The sequence below is a fragment of the Chiloscyllium punctatum genome, chromosome 3 (assembly GCF_047496795.1).
Source record: "Chiloscyllium punctatum isolate Juve2018m chromosome 3, sChiPun1.3, whole genome shotgun sequence".
NCBI classification, from domain to species: Eukaryota; Metazoa; Chordata; class Chondrichthyes; order Orectolobiformes; family Hemiscylliidae; genus Chiloscyllium; species Chiloscyllium punctatum.
Window position 1 is genome coordinate 97563889 of NC_092741.1, and position 17657 is coordinate 97581545.

The 17657-nt window shown below is 40.7% G+C and overlaps 1 protein-coding gene across 4 annotated transcripts in view; it reads left to right on the forward strand.

Annotated features, from left to right (window-relative positions):
• The window catches only part of LOC140463325 (protein downstream neighbor of Son-like), a 50375-nt gene that overhangs the window by 10694 nt on the left and 22024 nt on the right, over positions 1-17657 (forward strand). For 3 of the 4 annotated variants that reach the window (XR_011954660.1, XM_072557135.1, XM_072557126.1), the window contains exon 2: positions 14194-14666. Coding sequence is in view for 3 of the 4 variants with exons in the window: in XM_072557135.1 (XP_072413236.1) it covers positions 14194-14666 (473 nt within the window). In the remaining variant the exon portion in view is untranslated. Of the gene's footprint in view, positions 1-3060; positions 3125-14193; positions 14667-17657 lie in introns of those variants that run through there. The other variant, XM_072557143.1, reaches the window with a different exon arrangement.

A 17657-nucleotide genomic window follows, 5' to 3' on the forward strand; every position in this document is an offset into this window, starting at 1 on the left:
TCCTTAATAGCGTTTTGTTTGTATCTACCACATATGCACTGCTAGGGTTAAAGAAAACCGTTCATAATCATTGTTGGAGGACTTTTTGGAATGGGCAGTATGAGTTATATTTGACAGTGATGCAGACATTTCCTGAGTAAATTTTTTAAAAATCACAGATAGTTCTCCTGTAATGCGAGTCTATGAAACGCAATTTGGTTGTAATGTGACTTGCGAATTGCGGACTTTTTTTCATTAAAGCTATTAATTTAACCTGGGGCAGTGTTTGTAGAGGAGTAAGACAGTGTTATTTTCTGGGTCAGTAGATTGTGAAGGAGCAAAAATGGCCTTTGTACTTCTTGTCAAATGTGGGAGTTTAAAGAGAGTTTAAGGGTTACTGCAGATTATATCTGCCATAAATGCTGCTGGATGTGAATCTTATCAGATCAAGTGGATCGGTTGGAGAGACAAATAGAAGCGATGGGGAATTTGCAACAGCTACAGTATGTGATGGATGGCAGTTATAGGAAGGGGGGAAAGTCTCAGATGCAGACACATAGATGGGTTAACTCCAGGAAGGGTAAGAGAGGTAGGCACCTAGGGCAGGAGTCTTTTGTGGATATACCCATTTCAAACAGGTATGCTGTTTTGGAAAATATAGGGCTGATGGATTCTCAGGGGAACGTAGCACAAACAGCCAAGTTTCTGGTATTGAGACTGGCTCTAATGCAACGAGGGTACGTCGGCTTCCAAGAGATCAATTGTGTTAGATTCTGTAGTCCGAGGTACAGACAGACGTTTCTGTGGCCAGCAGAGAAAAAGCAGAATGGTGTGTTGCTTCCCTGGTGCCAGGTTCAAGGATGTCTCAGAGAGGGTGCAGAATGTCCTCCAGGGAGAGAGGGGCCATCAAGAGGTCATTGTCCAGATTGGAACCAACGATATAGGAAGAGAAAAGGTTGAGATTCTGAAGGGAGATTACAGAGAGTTAGACAGAAATTTAAAAAGGAGGTCCTCAATGGTAGTAATATCTGGATTACTCCCAGTGCTACGAGCTAGTGAGGGCAGGAGTAGGAGGATAGAGCAAATAAATACATGGCTGAGGACCTGGTGTATGGGAGAAGGATTCACATTTTTGGATCATTGGAATCTCTTTTGGGGTAGAAGTGACCTGTACAAGAAGGACTGATTGCACCTAAATTGGAAGGGGACTGATATACTGGCAGGGAAATTTTGCTAGAGTTGCTCGGGAGGATTTAAACTAGTAAGGTGGGGGGGTGGGACCCAGGGAGATAGTGAGGAAAGGAACCAATCTGAGACTGGTACAGTTGAGAACAGAAGTGAGTCAAACTGTCAGGGCAGGCAGGGGCAAGGTAGGACTAATAAATTAAACTGCATTTATTTCAATCAAGGGGCCTAACAGGAAGGCAGATGAACTCAGGTCATGGTTAGGAACATGGGACTGGGATTTCATAGCAATTACAGAAACATGGCTCAGGGATGGGCAGGACTGGCAGCTTAATGTTCCAGGATACAAATGCTACAGGAAGGATAGAAAGGGAGGCAAGAGAGGAGGGGGAGTGGCATTTTTGAGAAGGGATAGTATTGCAGCTGTGCTGACGGAAGATATTCCCAGAAATACATCCAGGAAAGTTATTTGGATGGAACTGAGAAATAAGAAATCACCTTATTGGATTGTATGCACTTTAATAGTCAGCTGGAAATTGAGAACTGAAGCTCTTCAACCATGTCCGCCTCGGAACACTTCAACCCCAGGGCACCGATGTGGATGTCAACAGTTTCCTCATTTCCCCTTCCCCAACCTCACCCCAGTTTCAAACTTCCAGCTCAGCACTGTTCCATGACTTGTCCTACCTGCGTATCTTCTTTTCCACCTATGCACTCTGCCCTCCTCTCTGACCTATCACCTTCATCCCCACTCCCACTCACATTTGTACTCTGTGCTACTTTCTCCCCACCCCTACCCCTACCCTCCTCTCATTTATCTCTCCACCCTTCAGGCACTCTGCCTGTATTCCTGATGAAGGGCTTTTGCCTGAAACATTGATTTTACTGCTCCTCGGATGCTGCCTGAACTGCTGTGCTTTTCCAGCACCAATAATCCAGAATCTGGTTTCCAGCATCTGCAGTCATTGTTTTTACCAAAACAAACTTGTAAGGAGACCTCAGCTATCTGTAAGAATAATAGGGTAGCTGTGGTAGGGGATTTTAACTTTCCAAACATCGACTGGGATTGCCATAGTTTTAAGGGTTTAGATGGAGAGGAATTTCTCAAGTGCAAAGAAGACAATTTTCTGATTCAGTATACGGATGTACCTACTAGAGAAGGTGCAAACCTTGACCTACTCTTGGGAAGTAAGGCAGGGCAGGTGACTGAGGTGTCAGTGGGGGAGCACTTTGGGGCCAGCGAGCATAATTCTATTCGTTTTAAAATAGTGATGGAAAAGGATAGACCAGATCTAAAAGTTGAAGTTCTAAATTGGAGAAAGGCCAATTTTGACGGTATTAGGCAAGAACTTTCGAAAGCTGATTGGAGGCAGATGTTTGCAGGTAAAGGGACGACTGGAAAATGGGAAGCCTTCAGAAATGAGGTAACAAGAATCCAGAGAAAGTATATTTCTGTCAGGGTGAAGGGGAAGGCTGGTAGGTATAGGGAATGCTGGATTACTAAAGAAGTTAGGGGTTTGGTTAAGAAAAAGAAGGACGCATATGTCAGGTATAGACAGAATAGATCGAGTGAATCCTTAGAAGAATAGAAAGGAAGTGGGAGTATACTTAAGAGGGAAATCAGGAGGGCAAAAAGGGGACATGAAATAGCTTTGGCAAATAGAATTAAGGGGAATCCAAAGGGTTTTTACAAATACATTAAGGACAAAAGGGTATAATGAATATTTTGCATCAGTATTTACTGTGGAAAAGGATATGGAAGATATAGACTGTAGGGAAATAGATGGTGACATCTTGCAAAATGTCCATATTACAGAGGAAGAAGTGCTGGATATCTTGAAACGCATAAAGGTGGATAAATCCCAAGGACCTGATCAGGTGTACCCAAGAACTCTGTGGGAAGATAGAGAAATGATTGCTGGGCCTCGTGCTGAGATATTTGAATCATCAATAGTCACAGGTGAGGTGCTGGAAGACTGGAGGTTGGCCACTGTTTAAGGAGGGCGGTAAATACAAACCAGGGAACTATAGACCGGTGAGCCTGACCTTAGTGGTGGGCAAGTTGTTGGAGGGAATCCTGAGGGACAGGATGTGCATGTATTTGGAAAGGCAAGGACTGATTCGGGATAGTCAACATGGCTTTGTGCATGGGAAATCATGTCTCACAAACTTGACTGAGTTTTTTGATGAAGTAACAAAGAAGATTGATGAGGGCAGAGCAGTAGATGTGATCTACATGGACGTTCGACAAGGTTCCCATGGGAGACTGATTAGCAAGGTTAGATCTTATGGAATACAGGGAGAATTAGCTAGTTGGATACAGAACTGGCTCAAAGGTAGAAGACAGAGGGTGGCGGTAGAGGGTTGTTTTTCAGACTGGAGGCCTGTGACCAGTGGAGTGCCACAAGAATCGGTGCTGGGTCCTCTACTTTTTGTCATTTGCATAAATGATCTGGATGCGAGCATAAGAGGTACAGTTAGTAAGTTTGCAGATGACACCAAAATTGGAGGTGTAGTGGACAGCGAAGAGGGTTACCTCAGATTACAACAGGATCTGGACCAGATGGTCTAATGGGCTGAGAAGTGGCAGATTGAGTTTAATTCAGATAAATGTGAGGTGCTGCATTTTGGGAAAGCAAATCTTAGCAGGACTTATACACTTAATGGTAAGGTCCTCGGGAGTGTTGCTGAACAAAGAGACCTTAGAGTGCAGGTTCATATCTCCTTGAAAGTGGAGTCGAAGGTAGATAGGATAGTGAAGGCGGCGTTTGGTATGCTTTCCTTTATTGGTCAGAGTATTGAGTACAGGAGTTGGGAGGTCATGTTGCAGCTGTACAGGACATTGGTGAGGCCACATTTTGAATATTGTGTGCAGTTCTGGTCTCCTACCTATTGGAAAGATGTTGTGAAACTTGAAAGGGTTCAGAAAAGGTTTACAAGGATGTTGCCAGGATTGGAGGATTTGAGTATAGGGAGAGGCTGAACAGGCTGGGGTTGTTTTCCCTGGAGTGTCTGAGGCTGAGAGGTGACCTTATAGAAGTTTACAAAATTATGAGGGGCATGGATAGGATAAATAGACAAAGTCTTTTCCCTGGGATGGGGGAGTCCAGAACTAGAGGGCATAGGCTTAGGGTGAGAGAGGAAAGATATAAAAGAGACCAAAGGGGCAACGTTTTCATGAAGAGGGTGGTACGTGTATGGAATAAGTTGCCAGAGGATGTGGTGGAGGCTGTTACAAATGCAACATTTAAGAGGCATTTGGATGGGTTTATGAATCGAAAAGTTTGGAGGGATATGGGCCAGGTGCTCGCAGGTGGGATTAGATTGGGTTGGGATATCTGGTCGGCATGGACAGGTTGGACCGAAGGGTCTGTTTCCATGCTGTACATCTCTATAACTCTATAAGCGAGCAGCTGTTCACTGTTACATGATTCCATCCTGGCACTACCTCGTAGCAAAACCCAGCCTCAGGATCCTCTGTCTGCAAAATGCAAATTCATAGTTCAGTTAAAATAGGAATGCAATCAGTTCTGCAAGATTTGAAACTTAGCTTGAAACTGGGAATTGTAGTCTACATTTAGAAGGAAATTTATTTCAAACCAGGGGAAGATCTTGAGGAGACCTGGATTTCCGTGTCAGCATCACATGGTCAGTTAGCTCATGTGCTTTCTGGTGAAGAGCTTCATGAAAGGTACAATGCCATAGTCAGTGGTTTTAGTGTTAAAGTGTTAAATGCACTATTATTTTGTTAAAAAAAATTTAAAGGTTTACTTAGAGTGTGCTATTATTTGTGTAAGGCTAACTACAGTTTTTTTGTTTTCTTTTTTACTGATATTTTTGGTGGTTCGCCATGGCTCTGTTTTTTTCCATAGGCCCCATTATTTATATTGCATGATTTTCTACACCAGGGTGTCACACGGAAATGTAGCTACCATGTTATAGGAGAACTACCTGTATGCAGATTCAGTATAAATGTCTTTGAACCAACTATATGAATCACGGAAGATTGGTCTGCAGGTACAACAGGTAATTAGAAGGCAAATGAAAGTTTGTCCTTCATTGCTAAAGGGATTGAGTTTAAAAGCAGGGAGATTATGTTGCAGCTGTGTAGGGTGCAGCTGAGGCCACACGTGGAGTACTGTGGCCAATTTTGGTCTCCTCACTTGAGAAAGGAAGTACTGGCACGAGAGGGGGTGCAGAGTAGGTTCACTAGGTTGATTCCAGAGTTGAGGGGGTTGGCTAATAAGGAGAAACTGAATAGACTGAGATTATATTCATCGGAATTTAGAAAGCTGAGGGGGGGATCTGACAGAAACATATAAAATTATGAAGGGAATAGATGAGATAGACGTAGAGAGGACTGTGAATCTCTGGAATTCCCTGCGCAGTGAAGTAGGTGACACTACTTCAGTAAATATTTTTAAAGCTAAGGTAGATTTTCTTTTTGAACAATGAAGGAATTAAGGGTTATGGTGGGTACGTGGAGCTGAGGCCACAAAAAGATCAGCCATGATCTTATTGAATTGTGAAGCAGGCTTGAAGGGCCAGACGGCCTACTCCTGCTCCGAGTTTGTATGTTGTTTATCAAATTCAACTCTACATACTGATCATTGGTAGAATAGGGGCAGTTTTGGTCTTTTAACAGTAAATCTCTGAAGTTGTATACTGAATACCTGGCTGTTGAATGGAGTACTTCTTACTGTGATACAATTATATCTAATTATGATGGAAAATAATTAATTTTAAATATATATCTTGGAATTTGCTTTGAATCTTCAAGGAAAATGAACTGAGAGTTTATCATTTTGGAAATGCAAGTTCAGAGTTTACTTTCCATCAAATATTTATTCAATTAAATATCTAGCATAGTCCTCAATCTTTTCTAAAAGGAATCACTGAGCTGAATTGCTTGCTTTTGTTCTATAAAACTTTTATATAAGGTACTCTGATACAATGTTAATAGATGTACAAGATAATCAAAAGAACAGGATGCACCATTTCTATAGAAATGCCGACAAAAGCTGTCCAATAATCTATTGATTGTGTATTGTAGTTCTGGGAATAGCAAAATGGAGGGGCAAGCTATGTGATTTTAGTTAGGAGTCTACTTCTGAATTATTGAATGGGATGAAGATCATTAGGACTTCTGACAGCCGTTGGGTCAGCCAGCTCATTTCAGCCTGACTAAGCAAAAGGAAAAATGCTCTTCTCAACTGCACAGGATAAGCATGCTGACCAGAGAAAGGTTAAATAAACCTGTTATTGGAGAAAGTATGATTTGTCTTTGAAGTTTTGTATTTAATTGAAACAAGCTGAGAATTAATTATATGTATTGTTCTGTGCATTCATTTCATTTCTGCAATAAAACCACTATTGTTTTTCATTCCACTTTTGGACTGGCTGGGTTGGGGAAGTGGATTCTGATGCATGAGAAAAAGTTGGACATGCTAGGCCTGAATGACAGGAAATGTATGAAGTCCGGGGGGACTTGACAGGGTGGCTTCTGAATAGATATTACCCCTTGTGGAAGAGACTGGAACCTGGGGACACAGTTTGATAATGAGTTTCCCATTTGATATATAGATGAGGAGGATCTTTTTCTCTTAAGGTATTGTAGATCTTTGCTCGAGGGAGCATGGGAAGTGGGATCATTGATTGCTTTCAAGCAAAGTTAGAGAAATTCTTGATTAACAAGGCAGTCAGATGAGACCACAATCAGATTAGCCTTAATCTTATTAAATGGCAGAGCAGGCTGCAAAGGCTAAGTGACCATCTCCTGCTCCTCATTCATATGTAATTCTTTTGCATTTATTCTGGATATCTGCAGCTCACAGCAGAATGTCTTTTCCCTGCCAGATTCTGTCTTTTCCCCATTTTCAGCCTTCCTGCCTGTGCACTAAGTTGTTTGCAGACGTCTGGCTCACTTTGGTTCTGGCTTTTCTCACCCAGAAAGATTAAACACTTGCAAATCAGTGTATGTAAGGTATGTATCCATTTCTGAAACAAGCTAATAAATTGTTAATTACTTACAAACTACAAGGAAACAAATCAAAGGTAGCATCTTATCTACCTGCCAATTAGAACTCCTTAGTTTTCACTTTCACAAAAAGCTTCTAAGTTTAAACAATGCAAGATTAAAATGACTTTACTTTAAATAATTTTTGGAAAAAAGATAGTGAATTGCTGTGATGAAGTTTAAAAATCACTGATTTTGATGACAGGAAGTAAAGATGATGACTGAAGAATTTTGAACGAAAAGCATATTAACACAATGTACTGTTTTTCCTTTGGTATGTATTTTCCAATGGCATTCAGTGACACCAGTAGGTGTAATAGTACTGATCCTACTAACATATTATGGTGAGTGTTTCCATAATTTTCAGTAAGACATCATTTGAGAGTTCTGTCTTATTTACAGTCATCCAAAGAATACACCATTTATAGAGTGAAACATTATCCAACAACCTCCTACAGTTTCACATGCATGACTGAAACTCTGCATGAGGGCTCTCAGATAACATCAATTTTTACACTATTAAACTAAAAATAGGATTATCATTGTCTGTATAACAGCAAATGTTTTGGCTATGTTTTTGTTCCATATTATGTTCTATTCCTGTCATAACACATGTGGCTCTGAGTATTTGTTTGCCTAGTAGAGGATTGTAATTTTGAATCTTGCCATATTTTGGTGTAATTTTTGTCAAGCATTGTGGAAGATTTCTATGAAGCTGAGCATGTTTTCTCATGCTATTATCACAAGCTTGCCTCATTAACTATCTCTCTCATCTGATATTAGCTCGAATCTGTCATTACCATTGCTGCAACCACTCGCCACTACTGAGATATCCCAGAATACCCTGGGACTTTTGGTGTGTGCCATCTTTGAAAGGTCATTGTGCAGCTCGACAAACATTGTTATTCCAGAGTTGCTCTGCATGGTTTGTGATATTTTCTAGAGAAGGGTTTGGCAGAAAAGGGGTAATTTATGCCCCAGTTCTGATGGTGACATACAGCAACGTATCCGTACTCTGGATTGATGAGTCCTGACAATCATGCCAAGCTGCCAAGACACAGTAAGGCAGACATGCTGTCTGCCTCCAAGTAGGCAGAAAGTGAGTGAGTACTAGGAAAGCACATGAGCACTCTGAGAATCGGCCAGATCCAATCTGTAAGTTGGGTGCCAGTCTAAGTACAGAAAGTGTCCTTACAGCAGTATTTGAAAGAGTGATACTGGTGTGCTTCAAAGTGCAGAAGCATACTATAATTAGATTGGAAGGATGCAGTGACCATACAAGTGATGTGAAGTATATGCAGCCATTGTCAATGGAGCATGTCCTGCAATGTTGGTGGTATTGGTTGTCCAAGATGGAAGCCCAGAGAAGCAAGCAAAATGCTGGAGTCACCAGGCACCCACTCTGACTCTTGGAGTTCTTAGTGTCTAATTCCTCTCCGATCAATGATAGAATGGGGACCATTCAATGCAAATCAATGGTACTAGATTTGGTGTTAATGATGGTGATAATGAGCAATAATTCCCATTAATATTAATATTATCTCATCTCAATACCTATACCTCTCTTGAAAAATACAGCGTGTTGCTCCTGACATTGGGAAGGACCTCATTATACTTCCCATGTGATTCTCCCAGATTTCTCCTCATTGTCCTCATCACTGAGGGCCCTGTAAGATTTCACTGTGTGTTAATGCATTCCTGACCAGCTTCCATGTAACTTCAAATGAGAAAATTTGGTTGTTACGTGGGGCAAGGAAATAACAGGTGAATGCAAGATAAATTTCTTACATCAATATGTTTTGGCTGGATAATCCTGTCACTCACTTCTGTCCCAATCCAGTTCTGCTTGTGTTTCGGCTTTGAAATTACAGTAGCAGACTTTCAACGCCAAGACAGTTTTTTGTTTGCAGAGTCAAGCATGCATAAGAGTTGGCATACATTAAAATCATTGCAACATTCCATGGGAAAAAGTGGTACTTGATTGTCAAATTCCCTTGAGAGTGGAAAATTTGACTTCAATGCATTAATGCTTGAACTGCTCCATGTAAAGCTGATTTGACAGTCAAAAGGAGGAAACCGTGATGTGAGAATGGGACTTGGGAAACTAGAGAGAAGTAAAACGACAAACTCTAAATGTTAGCGTTCTCAAACACACAAAAACAGAAATTTTTGGCAAAACTCAGCAGGTCTGCCATCATCTGTGGAGAGAAAACAGCTAACATTTAAAGTCAAATGTTATGGATATTGTCCAGCTTTTATTGAATTTGGACATGGACTGTTTCAGTCTCTGAGGAGTTATGAAAGATACTGAAAACTGTGTAATTGTCAACAAACATTCCCACTTCTGACCTTAAAATGAAAGGAAGGTCATTGATAAAGCAACTGTAGATGGCTGGGCCTAAGACACTCTGAGGAACTCTTGCAGAGATGTCTTGGAGCTGAGGTAACTGACTTCCAAAAGCCACAACCATCTTCCTTTATGCCAGATATGACTCCAACCAGTAAGGAAGTTGCATTGATTCTCTGACTTAAGTTTTGCTGGAACTTCTTGAAACCATACTTAGTCCAATGCTGCCTTGATCTCAATGATAGTCACTTTCTCGTCTTGGGGATTCAGCTCTTTTGTCAATGTTTGAACCAAATCTGTAATGAGGTCAGGAGCTGACTAACTCTGACAGAACCCAAAATGAGTCAGTGAGCTTGTTATTGCAAAGCAAACCCTGTCTGATAGTATTGTTGGATAACCTCTTCCTCCACTTTGCATGTGATCAAGAGTAAACTGCTGGGGTAGTAATTGACTAAGTTAGATTTGTGCTGCATTGTCTTGTGAAAGCGCTGTTCCTGGGCAGATTCCACATTGCCAGATAATGCCAATGCTGCAGCTGTGCTGGAACAGCTTAACTAAGGGCACGGCAAGTTCCGGAACATGTAGAATCATAGAATTCCTACACTATGGAAAGAGACCAATCAGGCCAACAGGTCTGCACTGACTTCCGAAGAGCATGCCACCCAGATCCCTCCACTCTATTCCCATAACCCCGCATTTACTATGACTAACCCATCTGGCTAGCATTTCTCCAGACACTACGGGGCAATTTAGAATGGCCAATCCAGCTAACCTGCATATATTTGGACTGAGGAAATTGGAGTATCCAGCCGAAACCCATGCAGACACAGGGTGCACATACAAATTCCACACAGTCACCCAAGGCTGGAATCGAACCTAGGTCCCTGGTGCTCTCGGCAACAATGCTAACCACAGTGCCACCCATATGTCTTTGAATGTTGGAATATTATCAGAGCCCATAGTCTTTGAGGTATCTAGTGCCTCCAACTGTTTCTTAATATCATGTAGAGTGATTTGAGTTAGCTGGAAATTGCATCTCTGATGCTGAGGATCTCTGTAGGGGACCAAGATGGGTCCTCCACTTGGCACTTCTGGCTGAACATTGTTGCAAGTGCTTCATCCTTAGCTTTTGCACTAATGTGCTGGATTCCCCCATATTTGTTTATGGCAGTTATTTATGGAGTCTTCTCCAGTGAGTTGTTTAATTGTCTACCATCATTCATAACTGAATGTGGCAGAACTTCAGAGCTTATATTTGATGTGTTGATTGTGGAATCACTTAGCTCTGTCTATCAATTGCTGCATATGCCATTTGGCATACATGTAATCCTGTATTATAGCTTCACCAAGTTGAATTCTAATCCATTTAGTACAGTGGTAAAAACAGGCAGCATAATGAAGGGTGTCTGCAATGTGAAAACAGGACTTTGCCTCCAGAAGGACTATGGCGGATGGTAACTCTTGCCAGTATTGTCATGGACAGATTCATCTGCGGCAGGCAGATTGGTGAGGAAGAGGTCAGGTAATTTTTTTCATTTCTTAGTTGGTTCCCATATCACCTGCCACTGCCCCACACTATGACCTTTAGGACTGAACAGCATAGGTGTAATAGCACTGTCGAGTCATTCTTAGTGGTGGGCATTGAAGTACCCGAACCACAGTACATTCTGCCTCCTTGCTTTCTTCAATGCTTCCTCCAAATACTGTACAACATAGAGGAGCACTGATTCATTTGCCAAGTAGTGGCTGTACATGATTATTAGCAGACTTCCCTGTCCTTGTTTGACCTGATGCCATGAAACTTTGAGGTTCGGAGTCAATGCTGAGAATTCCGAGGGGATCTCTCCCAGCTGGATACCACTGTGTTGCCACCTCCGATGGGTTCTGTTTGTGGGGCAAGACATACCTAGGATGATGATGGTGTTGCTTGGTACATTGATTTCGTGACTGTAACTATGCCAAGGTATTGCTTGACTCATCATTGAGAAATTGCTCTCAATTTTGGGATGCAAAAGCTCAAATTCCCAGAGGCTGCAGACGAGCAACTGTGCTATGGGGCCTCAGCTGCCTCAAGTATCTGCTTTCCTTCATGGACAGGTTGATGGCTGGATTTGGAAACATAGAAACTAAGAGTCAGTGTGGGCATTGGCCCTTTTGAGCATGCTGTACCATTCTGTATGATTGTGACTGATCCTCTATCTCAATGCCATATCCCTGCTTTCTCTCAAACCCCTCGACACCTTTAATATCAAAAACAATTATCAGACTCTTAGTTGGGGCCCTGGCCTCTATAGTGTTCTGTGGAGAAAGTTAACCACCCACTGTGTGAAGAAATATTTCTTTATCTCCATGTTAAATGGTCAACCCTGTAAACTTAGACCCCTGGTTCGAGGCTCTCCAGCAGGGAAGCATTCACCATGCATCTTGGGTGGCATGGTTGCTCAGTGGTTAGCACTGCTGCTTGACAGCGCCAGGGAGCCAGGTTCGATTCCAGCCTCAGATGACTGTCTGTGTGGAGTTTGCACATTCTCCCCGAGTCCGTGTGGGTTTTCTCCGGGTGCCCTGGTTTCCTCCCGCAGTCCAAAGATGTGCAAGTCAGGTGAATTGGCAATGCTAAAATTGCCCATAATGTTAGGTGCATTAGTCAGAGCAAAATGGGTCTGGATGGGTTACTCTTTGGAGTGTCAGTGTGGACTTGTTGGGCTGAAGGGCCTGTTTCCATACTGTAGGGAATGTAATCTAATATTGTCTGTCTAGCTCTGTTACAATTTTACATATTTCAATCAGATTCCCTCTTATTCTTATAAAACTACTAATATAGGCCTAGTCAAACCCACCACTCCTAATATAGTCATCCTACCATCCCAGTATCAGCTAAGTGACCTTTCAGTACATTGCCTTCCAAGGCAAATTTATCTTCTATCATGTAGTGAAACCAAAAGTAAATATGTTCAAATCAGTAAGTGAACCTGGAGATTCCTAGTCTACATTGTTCATTTGCACATTGGGCACTGCCTTTACAAGTGAGCTATTAGGGAAACCTTTTGTATTGTTTCAGCTTTTCGATGTTACAAATAAAGTTGTTGCAAAAAGCAGTAAAACTATTTTGATGTAAGTCACTTCCCAATGACGATTGTTTTATCTGGACTTCTGTGTGAAGGAGAGGGTTTTTTGTTTTAAAAAAAGCGCATTTTAGTTCTGTATTATTTTTGTTTTGTTTAGTTACAATGATCCATGATTATCTTAATTTAAATTGCAATAGTTCAACATACAGCTACAAAATCAGTTGTCCTCATAAATTTTAGATTCTATGTACTCATTAAGACTGACAATTGTGCTTTACTGTGTCTTGGTCATAGTAGGGGTCACAATTGTTGCCCTGTTTGTGTCTGTTCAGATTAAGGTGGATAAACAAACTTTCTGTACATACCTCAGCTGTACGATTGTAGTATGTAGTAGGTCCTGCATTATTACCTTCCTCATAACTCTGCTGGGCTCCTCTGTGCTTAACAGGTGAGCCAGATAGCTTTCTTCACATATCCTGCAACTAACCTGCTCTTCTGAAAGGTAAGTTTTTACACTGAAAAGGAGGCTGCATTGATGTGAACTTCTGAATTTAACGCATAGAAAATTGAACATCAGGCATGGAGATGGCTGCAAGCTGACAGTGAGCAGGTTGTGAGATGCCCATGGTTTTGCAGGATGGCAAGGAGATGTTCAACAATCATTTGATGGAAGGAGTGGGAGGTGGTGATCAGGAAGGTCAGTTTCGGGATCTGAAGGCAATAGTGTCACAAGAGTTCCAGTAACCTTTCACATGTTGATTAAGGGAAGTGAATATAAATTCACTTGACATTCCCCTACCACCTCTTGCAATGTTTGATGCACCACAACCCCAGCTCTCAACCAGCAACACTCGCTGACACTTGTGACTCATGCCTGATGTCCACATAGTCCAATTTGCCCTGCCATACCTACTAATGCTATTTTGCACCCACTTCTTGTTGTTTCCAGCTATTTGGCCATGGCAGGCAAACTCACCTGCAGTTCAGTTTACTGTATGTTGTGAATCATCATAATTTATATGTTGTAAACAATATTTAAAATTATTGTCCAATTATCAGAAATAAATTACCTTTACCTTACTATTAGTTTAAAACCATAGTGATTATTTGAGATTCCGGTTCAAATTGTTGCTTTGATAACCACTAAAATAGGGTGTAAAATATGTATTGGCTGAGATCCTAGGAAGAAAATAAGTTTTAATTTGTGGAAATCAATTTTCCCTTTTATTAATTTATCTAATCAAGGAAATCTGGGCCTTCATTTATTGCCCATCCCTAATTGCTCTTGAAAAGGTAGTTGTGAGCTGCTTTCTTGAACTGCTGCAGTCTTTGAGGCATAACTCATGATGCTGTTGGCAGTCATTGCTGGGATATTCTGCTTAAAGAATAAATTATAATGTAGATAAATTGTGATGTAATGTATCACGAAGATATAACTAGAACATAACTTTCGTACAGACACTAAAAAGATTGTTTTACAGAATATGAACTATCGTTTCACCCTGGTTATTTTACCTTCTTTCTGTTGTATTTTTTCTAATTATCACACTTTGCCAACAGATATAAAGTGTAAAACAGCAAGCTTTGTTATTTTTCTCTAGGCCAGCTGTCACAAGATGGAAATCAGTTTAACTATTCCCAGAATGTCTTGACTTTTCACAAGAGGGCCAAACCGAAGTATGGCCAGAGACAACAGAAGGATTTTCCAAAAAGAACCAAAGTACCTTTTACTAGCTCTGCAGTTCCAAAGAAAGGATCAGTTGTAGCATCTCTATCACTGAATCATCAAGAGGGTGATGATGAAAAAGCCCGTTTTGAAGCTGCACAGACTCTGCTGGATATCTTTAAAGTTAATTCAAGCTATGAAGGCGTTCAAATGACCACTGTTTGTGAGGCACTGCATCAAATAAATGAGAAACTAAATACAGAGATTGCTGGGTTGAAAGATGAGCATCGGTATCTGAAGGCAGAATATAATCAAATCAGTGGGGAGCTGAAAAGATTTAAAGATGGTGAATCCAAATGTTGCACTCAGTTTCCAATGTATTCAACAATTCCACAGCTGCAGACCAAAGTAAGTTCTGAACTTGAAAAGTAATTTTGTTTATGTATAATGCAAGACAAAACTGCCTCTGTTTGTCAACTCTGGCTTTGGCTGATGTTGTATATAAGGTTTACAAACTTTGGGTGCATTACTGTCAATAAGAATCCAAACAACAAAATGCCTATCACCTAGACAGCAAGAACTGAAACAAGGGTGAAAACATTAGATATTTAATGTGCAGACATAGGCTAATAATAAGCAGATAGGGAGAAATTACAGGGCAAGTATTAACATAGCACTATTTAGTAAGAAGCAGTAGTGAAACTATAAAAACAAAGCATAGGATGGAGGTGATAAGCCTTGGATTTCTAATCAAAATGTGATGGATAAAGCATAACACTCCCAAAATAAATCACAGGAAAAAACTGGCTTGAATGAAAAACAATAAAATGACATTCATTTCATACATTTGCTGACATAGCTTATTGAGAAATGATGGTTTTACTGTAAAGCTCAACAGAGGACAAGTTTATGAATAAATTATAGTTCCTGTTCTACTTTAATCATTTAACAATTTGAGCTGAATGGCTCAATAAAGTTCAGTTTAAGCACTGCATTAGGATCCTTCTACCTTCCCTGATTGGAGCACAATCATCACTAAAGTGCTAGCCACAGTGAAGGATTCCAGTTCTTGAAGCAGCAGACTTCACAATAACAATACCTTTGTGGATATAGTGTCACAAATGTTTATCCAGTGGTGTAAGCATTGAACGTATTGCTAAACCTAAACTATTGTAATGGATGAAGAATCTCTGCACTTTTGTTGAAGCAATTATCACAATTCATTGACACCTGCAGCAACTGTTTTTTAACTTCTAATTGGAAGGAATTTTATGTTTCCAGGATGATTGGCTGTTAACAGTCAACAGAAAATCGCTGACTTGCTGTATCGCTATTTCCAGTTTCCTTGTTAAAAATATATTTCTATACTGTTTGTTACAAAACAATTCCTACTTTTGTTCATTAGATTGACATTTAATAGAGCTGAGAACACAGTGATGGTCTTTTAATGAATTGGAGCATACCAACACCAATGTGAGGCTGGTTGTGAGGCTGACCAGGCCCTGAATTTTATTTAAGTGAATTACTTGTTGCCTAATGTTATTGAATTGGTGAGAAATACCAGCACTATTCATGCACATATCATCACCTCCAAGATACATTGTAAGTTTTGATCATTTTATTTTCATCATCATTATTCCTGGACAAATCATTCTAGTGCCAGGAGGATAAGCATTAATGCTGACTGTCTAGGGTTATAAATCATTGCTTGGATTACCTCACATGTCTTTGTTTATTTTCAGTCTTTGTGTTGGAAGGTACTGCAGGTTTTGTTAAGGAATTTAACCTGCTGCTGCTGCTCATATTCACTGGCAGTGAGTGGGGGACATTGTTTCGGAAATCCTGTCAGGTGTTCATGCAGACTTTTGAGGCGGCGGTTGACCTTGTGTGCCTGGTAAAGGATTCTAGCATTGGGAAGGTGGGGCAGCCGGAAGAATGACATTTTATATCAAATCTGTCTCCCTCTCCTTCACCCTGACTGGAGCCCTTGACCTTCACAACAGTCCTGCCCACACAGACCTAATGTAGGGGATCTATTGTTAGTCCTGTGGGTAGGTTCTAGTGCATAACTGTACAATTTTCCAAAGGCACAAAGTTTTTTTTGTTAGGGATTCATGCCAAGACCTACATCTTGAGCTCCAGGAAACTGACAGAGATGCCCTGACTCTGGCATAACTCCAAGTGCCAGTAAATTCTGTTAATGCAAAGCTGTGAACCTCTGGTTGGCTTGCAGGTTTCAGGGTGACATTTCTGACCTACCAGGGGCTTTCATTCAGTGGGAGACCTAACACTGTCCAGGACCTTAAAAGAACATTGACCAGTTGATGAAGTGGGCTGGTGAGTGGCCAATGAGGTTCAATGCATAGAAATAAAATTGAAAGCCAATATAAAATAGGGGATTACAATTCAAAGGGTGTGCAGAAGATGGACCTTGGTGTATCTGTGCACAGGTCATTGAAGCTGGCAGGACAGGGAGAGAGAAGTGAAAAGGTATAATATGTCTTCCGCTATATTAAAAGGACACAGAGTACAAAAAGACAGGAGATAATATTGATCCTGCATATTCCATTTGTTCAACCTTAGCTGGAGAATTGTGGACAATTCTGGGCACAACATTATAAGAAAGATGTGAATGCATTGGAGAGAGTGCAAAAGTAATTTACAAGTATCGTTCCAAGAATGAGAAATTTCAGTTATGTAGTCCCAAAAGCTGGGACTTTTGTCCTTGAAGGGAAAGTGATTTAATGAAGGTTTTCAAAAAAAACAGATAGAATAGGTTAGGAGAAGCTGTTCCAGGTCAAGCAGGAACACAAACAAGAGAGCATTGGTTTAAAGAGATTTGCAAAAGAAGCAAGGTTGACAAGAGAGAAAGCTTTTTCACATTGTGAGTAGTTAGGTCAGTCATTCCCAATCTTTTCATTGATGTGGCACACTTTAGTGAAGCAAACAATTCCAAATCACACCCACCTTTTTAGGCTGAATTCATTGCTCATAAACATAGCATTTACTTGTATTTACTATGGTTATGCTCTAACTAATGAGGATTTCAACACAGAGCATACAAGCTAAAGAAGGATCAAATACATGAATGGTTACATCTGTTTGCATTGATTTGCAGTACATTTGTATGAAATTTCATGGCACACTTAGGCAGTTCTTAAATTACATCAGTGTGTCATATCATCCAGTTATAAATCAGAGTTGAGATACAGAATGCACTGCCAGGACATGTGGTGGAGGTAAGTTCAGTTGAGACATTCAAGAAGACATTTAATGATTAATTGGCTAGAAATGGTGCACAAGCATGTGGGAAAAGGCAGGAGCTGGCCAATAGGTAATAATACTCAACCAAAAACAGAAACTGTTGCAGAAACTCAGTAAGTTTGACAGCATCTTTGG